Source organism: Heloderma suspectum, chromosome 1 (assembly GCF_057233095.1).
Source record: "Heloderma suspectum isolate Gila_16-S chromosome 1, 16-S_ref, whole genome shotgun sequence".
In the NCBI taxonomy this organism is placed as follows: Eukaryota; Metazoa; Chordata; class Lepidosauria; order Squamata; family Helodermatidae; genus Heloderma; species Heloderma suspectum.
In genome coordinates, this window is record NC_139458.1 from 275,332,582 (window position 1) to 275,341,656 (window position 9,075).

At 42.0% G+C, this 9,075-nt stretch overlaps 1 protein-coding gene across 1 annotated transcript; it reads right to left on the reverse strand.

Annotated features, from left to right (window-relative positions):
• Positions 1-4,480: 4,480 nt before the first annotated feature.
• ID2 (inhibitor of DNA binding 2) lies at positions 4,481-6,620 on the reverse strand. Its single transcript, XM_084826688.1, has 3 exons — positions 6,126-6,620; positions 5,735-5,799; positions 4,481-5,107 (listed from the first exon to the last, which is right to left on the reverse strand). The coding sequence occupies exons 1-2, from the start codon at positions 6,471-6,473 to the stop codon at positions 5,743-5,745; spliced, it is 405 nt and encodes a 134-aa protein (XP_084682814.1). The 5' UTR covers positions 6,474-6,620; the 3' UTR covers positions 4,481-5,107; positions 5,735-5,742.
• Positions 6,621-9,075: the final 2,455 nt, after the last annotated feature.

A 9,075-nucleotide genomic window follows, 5' to 3' on the forward strand; every position in this document is an offset into this window, starting at 1 on the left:
GCATGCTGCAAAGTGAAGTCCGTCTCTCCAGCACCGCACCATTTTTATTTCCAAGGATGCTTCTGGGCCCCATGTGGGCCCAGAGGCATCCTTAGAAAATAATGGTGGATGGCTGCAGCCCAGCACTTTGTTCTGAAGCATGCCCAGCTGCCCAGAAAAGTAGAAAATGTCTGATGGTGGATGGTAGGGAGTATACTATGGGGCTAAAGGGGTGTGTATTTTGCCTGGGTGTTTTGCAGTGTGTGTGTTAGTGTATTCAGTATGTGTGGGTTTTGCCTGCTTTGTGTGTATAGGGTGTGTGTGTGTGTGTGTTTGCGGAAAAGGGGTGGGGGGAGAGGAATGGCATGGCCATCTGGGGAACACTGGAGGGCTGGATTTGGCCCCCAGGCCTGAGGTTTCACACTTCTGCTGCAGAGAGATTAAAAAGAAGATGGTCCCTGCCAGCAGACTCACAATCTTAACCAATATGATTAAAAAGGGGAAAGAATGGGAAGAGAAAACACAAGCCAATTTGGGTACCAGTTCTTAGAAGTTATGAAAGTTACATAATCGTCTAGTGTCCAGCTGGAACGGCTGCTGTTGGTTGCTCTTACGTTGTAGGTTATAGTTCATGGAGGACTTGAATTAGAAGATGTCCCTTATGCCTGTGCAATCACTGCCCCCATATTTCTACATGTCATGGTTCTATGGCATATGAGGCATGCTCTTTATTTCATCTGTTAAAAGGAGGATCTCCGTTCCTTTTTGCTTTTTAATGTTAATTTGCTGAACACTTATAAAATCACAAACTGGGTTTGTGTGTGTGTGTCCTTAATAATTAAATTCAAATTTCCAAATTTACTGAATTTGAGGACTTCAGTCAATTCCTCTTTGAAATAAAACATCACAGTATTAGTAGTCTATTTTGTAAAGACAATAGGCCAATTTTTAAAATAGAACATGTCTTCTGTGCATAGGCCAGAAGGTGGCACTCACTCCCTACAGAGAGTTAAGAGAGGATCAAAAGTGTTTGGAATGAATGGAATGCAACTCAAAAATAGGAATATTAAATATGCATTTCTTCACAGTTATACATCAGAGTGCAGGTCTCTTATCTACCCAACAGTTGATATAAGAATCCTTGCAATGACGAGGTGGGTTTTCTTATGCCTTCTGATGGGCTTTGGCAAGTTCTTAGGAACCCAAAACTTGTGACTGGATAGTTCCCTTAATTTTTTTTTGGCACTTTGCAATTTGAACTTGACACTCAAGTTTATGGATGCAGTCTATGAGACTGGCTTATACTGCATGAATGTTGTCATAGAGGAATATTATTTCCAGCTAACCTTAGCCTACATCACTTCCAAATCTGTCTTTACCTCTACATTGCCTTCATTGTTGAGTCTGTAAATATGAATGGTGGTGGTCCCAGCGACTTTAGGAGATTATACTCTAATTAAAATTATTGGCTCTTTGTTCCTTCTGAAACTTGTGCAAAGCAGGTTCTCACAGTTGCTTAATAAAGTTTAGTTAATCCTGATTGCCATCCATTTTGTTCACAACAAGACAAAATTGTTAGGTGGAATTTTTCCCACTCTTCCAAAAGGCTTTTAAATTGTGAAATCATTTGTTTAATCTAAGAGAGCCCTACTGGATTAGACCTAAGGCCTATGTAGCCCAGCATCCTGTTTCCCTCAGTGGCCACTCAGGTGCCTATGGGAAGCTGACAAGCAGGACGTGAAGGCAATGGCAGCCTCCTGCTCACGGTCACCAGGAACTGGTATTGAGAGAGAGGCATGGTGCCTCAGGTCCTGGAGTCTTGTAGACATTGACAGCCTTATCCTCCATGAATTTCTTTAATCCTCCTTTAAATCTAAATCGGTGGCCATCACCACATCTTGTGGAAGTGAATTCTATCATTTAATTATGCGGTACACAATACACCAATCTGTATTGTGACAATGATCTCAGTGATCATGACAATACTGTCCTGCTTAATTGATTCTCAAGTATGCCTAATATGGCATCAAATACCTGCTTGGTAAGAAAAACACACACACATCTTCATGCTTCCATGCTTCTGCCATCTTGTTTATAAGAGCAAAAGTGTGATTATGTTGAATATAGTTAAATGTTAAGCACTTTTCATAATCTTGCCTTGAGTTCTGTCTATAGTGGTGACTGAGAGTAAACCCACAGATTAACTAATCTGAAAAAATATTGAGTTAATGGTGCCCTAAAGTCACTTCCATCTAAATTCTGGTTCTGATCCATGGTGGTGATTACAACAACAGAACAGGAATAATCTGAAGTAAAAAATAAAAATGCAGGTCTGAGAATATGCCCCTGTGTTTATATAACACTTGTACCTTCTGTGAAATGTTGGATGACACTGCAGTGTGTTTTAGTGTGACAATCTTGAATAATGCAAGTACACAACAGAAGTAAATGTAAAGTCTCAATTTCTATTGAAAATGCTGTGAAATTGTTTAACGGATGGATTGTTTAACTAATGAAGTCCAGAAGATAAAAAAGGTGTACATAGAAAATTTTAAGTGACAGCTGTTACAGTTAAATGGGGTATGAGGCAGAGAGAGTTTGGGTGTTTACAAGTCTAGATTTCATGTTAATTCTCTTCAGTTCCTTCGCCTGCCCTATGATAACACTAGAAGTGAGAAACCAGTGAATTCAAATAACTATATTCACTGAAACACTAAATTGCATTTAGGATGTGTTATGAGTAAACCAAAAGTATTCAAAACTGAAGTTGTAAACAATTGCTAAAAGTTTTCCATGTTTTTGTTATAATTTTCCCTTTATTAATGAGTCAGCCATTGATGGTCTTAAAAGACAGTGTTCTGCCTATGTTAATAAATTTGCATATTAGATGCAACACCACAACTGCTTTCAAAGAAAAGGGAAGCAAGATAACAACTATGAGTCGCTATTTGGGTTGCTCTGCTGAACTGCCAAAATACTGTGTAAGGGAATGTTTGCATATTAAATAGTCTCCTGATACGTATTTTACACTTGAAAAGTTCACCAATGTGAATAAACTTGTAAGGTTCTGCTAGTGAAAGTACTTTTGCTGTTTAGGGAAGAGTGGAATTTTGTCCATGAAAGGTACAGCACATCTGCTGTACATTGAAGGCTTGAGGTCCTCACTCATCTGATAGAAATAGTGGTGAAGCGTAAGAGGGACAGTGGCTGAGCTTTCTCTTCCCGCTTAGATTGCTCTGATCCCTTCTGAGACAGCTGTGTTGCTCACTGGTCAGGGCACCTTCTGTTTTCAACAACAGATCAGAGCTGGCTTTTCCTCCCGTCTCTGCGGATGGAGTTGATGTCAAGGGCGAGGAAAGACAGCTGCAGCAGACTGTGTGGCGCCACCCACACACCTGTTCTCTTTGGTGAAAAGTGCTACAGGCCTCAGGTGAGGCTTCTGTATTTCAGTGTAAGAGTCCCCAGCACACAGAAATCCCAGCCTCACCCCCAGGTGCCCAGTAACACGTTCCTCAGAGCGACTTCTTTCCTAAAACCTTGCAATGGTTTTTCACAGCCTGCCGCAGATGCTTCTACTGAACACATTTGCGTTTTGGCTACAGTGGGAAATTAAGACAGTGTGCTAAGAACTGTAGGGGAACTGAACACATCCCATTAGCTTACAAGCGTAGTGTGACTGCTGCCAAGAGTACCTCTGAATGAGAAAGCTGGGGTTACAGACAGGACAAGATTATGGGGGCATAATCAGGGGGTGGAGGTAGAGAGATCCGACAGAATATGGGCTGCAATCCTGCACATACTTATCTGCTTAAAGTCTATGAAATGTAATGGGATTTAGACATCCTCACTGTACACAGGATTGCAGCCTTAAAATGCAACTTAATTCTTTTTAGAGGGAGAGGGGTGATGCTTTAAGAGCAGCCAAGGTTTAATCAATAACATGAGGGTGCCTTTCATTTCTCAACAGCTTAGTCATATAGGGAAGCTGCTGCTGCTGCTGCAACTGATTAACTAATACCCTTTTCCTTGAAATATTGCATGGATTCATGTAAACTTCAAGTTTAGTTACTTTACTTCATCAGCTTTTGCATTAAGAGGATTTTAACAGGAACTGAGCAGTTGGGGAAGTTAACAGCCATCTGCAAATCTTAGTTTATACACAATTATCAAAAAAGAGCAAGTTTACCAGAGTTTGGAGTAGTTGCTTTGAGAAGTACACATAAAGCCAATCAACACAAACGTAAGAGAAAATAGCTGAGTTTGATTTTGCCAAAGCTCAACATCCTCCTCAAGGTAATGAACAACTTAAAACAGTTCCTCCTCTGTGCTTTCACAAGCAGATTGATCAGCCATTTGACTTTTTTTTAGCAACTTACAAGAGGATTCATTTTGGGGCATTTCCATTATGTATGTTCTACATATATTTTAATTGGCATTTAGTGAAAAATTATCTTTGTTTTAATTGATCAAAGCCAGAAAACTGAATAAAGCAAGCAAACTGTTCAATAAACACACGATTTATTTTGATTTTGTATAAAAAGGTTAAGTTTACAACTAAACTTTTATAAAAAGTTCAGCGTGATTACGTACATCATTACACTTTCTGCAGAAATGTACATTTCTGCTACTATACAAGAAAACTCTAATTACAGAGTTCAAAGTTTCATTCCCATATATATAAATATATACACAGCATTCAGTCCTACATTTATGTCAAAAGAGGATAATTTTTGACAAAGACTTCACTGAAAAACTGAATACTAAATCCTTCTAGTACTCACGCTCCACCTTTTGGAGGTAAAAAAAAGGCAAAGTCTGCTTTAATATGGGCAATTCCTTAAGAGTTTTTTTACATTTCATTTCGTTCCCCGTTGTGGGAATAGTATATAAATGAAGCCTTCCAACTAGGGAAAGGGCATTTTAAAAGTCTCTTCATAAATAATTAAGATTAGTCCATGGTGTAGAACAGGGGAAGTGGTGTCCACATTTTTTCTTAGAAGTGTTCATTTAATTGGATATGAATTCCCCCTCCAGATACCGCTGAAAGTCAGATTCAGCAGCTTGCAAAAAAAGAAAAAAGAAAAAGCTGTCTCTTCTTGTGCAAAAAAAAAAAAAAGTCAGCAAACACCTGCAAAAGATTGAAGAGAGGCATATTTAGAAGAATGCTAACAGGGCAGAGATCCGGACAGACTGGCGCCAGAGAGGAAGCCACAGTTTGAACATTTAACCAAACACTCAAAGATTGGGCAAACCCTGGCGTCCAGATGCAGCATGCGCGCGCAAATGTGCTTTTTCTCTCTCACTCACACACTCTCTGAAATAAATATGCCAGGACATGGGGGGAACTGGCAGAAAACCCAATTCCCTATACATACAATCTGTATTTGAATCTCTGCAGTGATAAGACACTGAAGCAATTGTTTAGTTACAAGTTGTTTAACTGGTCCCAGGATCAATCCTGTTTCCAGAACATCAGTTTCACTGCCCCTGTACATTAAACTTTTCAAAGGCTGTCCCTGAATATCCAACAAACATTTGAGTAAACAATGTGCTACATACACAGAAGTCAACATGTATTGTGTAGTTTAATTGTCACTTAACTAAATCCTCAGTATGGTGCAATTTTTAGGCAATTCTCGGTATGTTTTCTGAACACCAGTCAGACACCGTCCACCCCCAATACACCTTCCACACCACCAACTGGGAGACTTGGATCATACATATACTCTTAAAAATTCAGGAACTGAGCACTTACCGATTCATTTAGCCACAAAGTGCTTTGCTGTCATTTGACATTAACTCTGAAGGGAATTCAGCTGCCTGCAATGGGGGAAGGAGGGAGAAGAGAGTGTGGTGTTAAGATGCTTAACAGTTCAAGGAGGCATATGAAGTACTTCAGATTACGAGGTCAATGAGCATGACCAACAAGAATTACCATTTGCCACAATGGATGACATTAAAATGGATACGGAACCAAAACTACATCATGCGTTTTCCTTTTCCCCCAGTCACCACCTTTAAAAACACACACCAACAAAAACTACGCAGCTTCGGATCAACAGTACTGCCGTTGATCAAGCCCTACTTAAGATACGATACAAGGAAATAGCCAGTCAGGAGTCCATCAAGGAGAAGGCTGCCCTTACCTGTAACGACAAGATACTGATGTCTGTGTTTAAGGTGGTCAGGGGGGTTCTGGAGGAAGGATTTTGTCCCGGTCTCTGGTGATGGAGGCTGACAATGCTGGGATGCGTGTCGAGAGCGATCTGCAGGTCCAGGATGTAGTCAATAACGTGCTGCAGGATTTCCATCTTGCTGACTTTCTTGTTCTGAGGGATGCTAGGCACCAGCTCCTTCAGTTTAGAGTAGCAGTCGTTCATGTTGTACAGCAAACTCATAGGGTCATCCACCGGGGTTTTGCTCCGGGATATTCCCAGGCTGTGTTCCGAAAGGCTGCTTTTCCTGACGGATCGCACAGGACTGAATGCTTTCATGCTGGAAGGAGGGTGAAGAGCCGGGCACACAAAACACACTCGGTACACGGCTTGGGGAAATCTTGCTGGCTCGCCTTTCTTTTTCTTTCTGCCTCACTTCCTCCTGTCGCTTCCTCTCTGCGGCTGCCCGGTCTGCCGTCAGAATGCAGGCGAAGTCGCCTGTTCTTGCTTTTATACTGCACGTCCTGCAGCTGACAAATCCAGGCTGTGCGCGCTGCTATTGGAGGCCCTGAATATGTCCGTCAGGCGCGGAGGCACTTCTCACTGGTACAAACAGAGCCTGAGACAGGGCCCGGGCCTTCCGCGTTCTGAGCCAATCTGGGGAAAGGGGGGGGCGTGTTCCAGGCACAGCTGCGGGTAGTAAATAGACAGTACAGGGAGTACAGTACAATTGCAAAAGGACTTTGGGAGAGAAAAGAAGCGAAGCGGCTCTTGTTTTATTTTTTTGCATCTTTATCCCGAAGAGCCAGATCAGATCATAACAGGCTGGCTTTCTTCCAAGGCGCAGACCCCCAGCCAATGGTATACTGATTCGTTTGCCCCACCCCACCCCACCCATCTTGCCCTAGAGAATGATGGCAGCATACGGAAGAAATAAAAAAGGGTGGTTTTAGATGCATTGTGTATCAAAAGGAAGGGGAGAAACAGAAGAAAGCACTGTAAGCGAAGTGACAGCAACTCCCCCCTCTTGTCTGCTGGCATATTGTGTTGTTGCAACTAAGTCCGATTGTCCTAAGACTTGCAGTCACGGCGCACTTTGAAGCAGTGGGGTTGACAACTGCTCCAGGTTAAAGAATTGCAGTCGAAGTTCTAACAAAGGGAGAGAGGTTTTGAGCAGTTTTAATGTTATACTTATCAGAACCGTTGATTCTTTTATATATACCGATTTTTGCCAAAAGACAACACAGGATACTGGAAACAGAGGCACTGCAGAAGGGGTAACTGTAATTCAGTCAAGCACATCTGTCAAGCAGGCAAGATCAAATGGAAGGCTTCTCTCTCTGCCAGCAGCTTAGTACTTGAATCCAGAAGTTTTCAAGATGATGCAGTAATTTAGTTTCGCAAGTGCGCTAACTGAACAGTGGTATTAATTGCAGAATCATTAGGCTAATGTGCATATAGAACACCCATATATATCTATTGGCCACGAAGGCTCCTGTTCTGTTCCTTCAGTGCATATAGGGCAATTAATTAGACATAAATGAATCCTGGTGACAAATATGAATGCTTGCTGTGTTTGTATCTGTGCAGCTTTGCTGAAGATACCGATCTTTGCAGCCAGTGCTGCCAGAAATATTTCAAATATGAAATGTAAGTTGCTCTTTCACCGCTATTATATTCTCATAAGAGATTCTGCCAGTGAAGAGAACAAATCACTGTACCACTCCATTGGGATCATTATATTTAACAGACATGAAAGTTCACTCAATCTACTAGTTCTTAATATTAGGTCTGGGAGTGGGCGTTGTTGTTGTTGTTTTGCAGTATCTGTGCTGCCCAAAATGCATTTCACTATGACTATACTCCTAGTACTGGCTTTGAGGAAGATACCCATGTATAGGTAGGAATGGAGGGCCCAGGAAGATATCCCTCCCTTGTCCTTAGTGTTCTCTGGATTGGAGTCTGGCCTTCACCTTTTGGTGTGTCTGAGAGAGTCCAAGCCTCTTCATGGGCTACAGTTGCTTGTAGCTGCTTCCCTTAACTTCATCATTTCCACCCAAATGTTGGCGCTTGTGCCCTTGTTATAAACTCGTTAAAAATCCTTGCCAATAGCCAGGTTTAGCTCTTAAAATAGCAGTTTAAGGAGAATGTACAGAAAATGTTTTGGCTGATAAATTCTAACATGCGCACACATGTGTGCATGCAGAATCTACCCCGATCAACAGTTCGCAAGAGGATGTCACGCTACCCTCCCAAATTCTTGTCTTTTGACCTAGTTCATACATTGGTGGCAGCAACCCTTGGATAGTGAAGACAGGTGGGTGCTGCTCCTCTCCCCAATGTTTCCAAACTGTGTGAACTGGGGCTCCACAATGACACTCCCTCAAGGAAAGAAAATGCACAAATGTGGACTCCGTGTGAATGCGTATAATTGTGGGAGTTGCTAGCTTGCAGGTTCTTGGGAGGGAAGGTGGAGGATGGTGTGGCAACTGCCCTCACCAGTGTATGAACCTTGGCCAACTCTGTCTCTCTCATCCATCTCTTTCCCCATTCTCCCTGCTCCCCGATGCATGCAGTTTCATGGTGGGTTTCAGTGCCACAATACAAGATTATATTTCTTTTCCTACTTGATGCACTTACAGGAAAAGCTCTAACTCTGTGATAAGAGCATATGCTTGGCAGGCAACAGGTCCCAGGTTCAGCTCCTGACATCTCCCAGTAGGGGCTCGGAATGACTCATCTGAAACCATGCAGAGCTCCTGAGTCCTGCCACTCGGTGTAGACAATACTGATCTCAATGGGCCAATGGTCTGACTAGGTACAAGGCAGCTTCCTATGGACTTAAAAGAAATATTTTCTCATGTAGTTGAAGACTTGCTAAAAGAAAGATGACGTAAGTCTGTAATCCTATGCATATTACAGGGGAGTAAATTTCATTGAA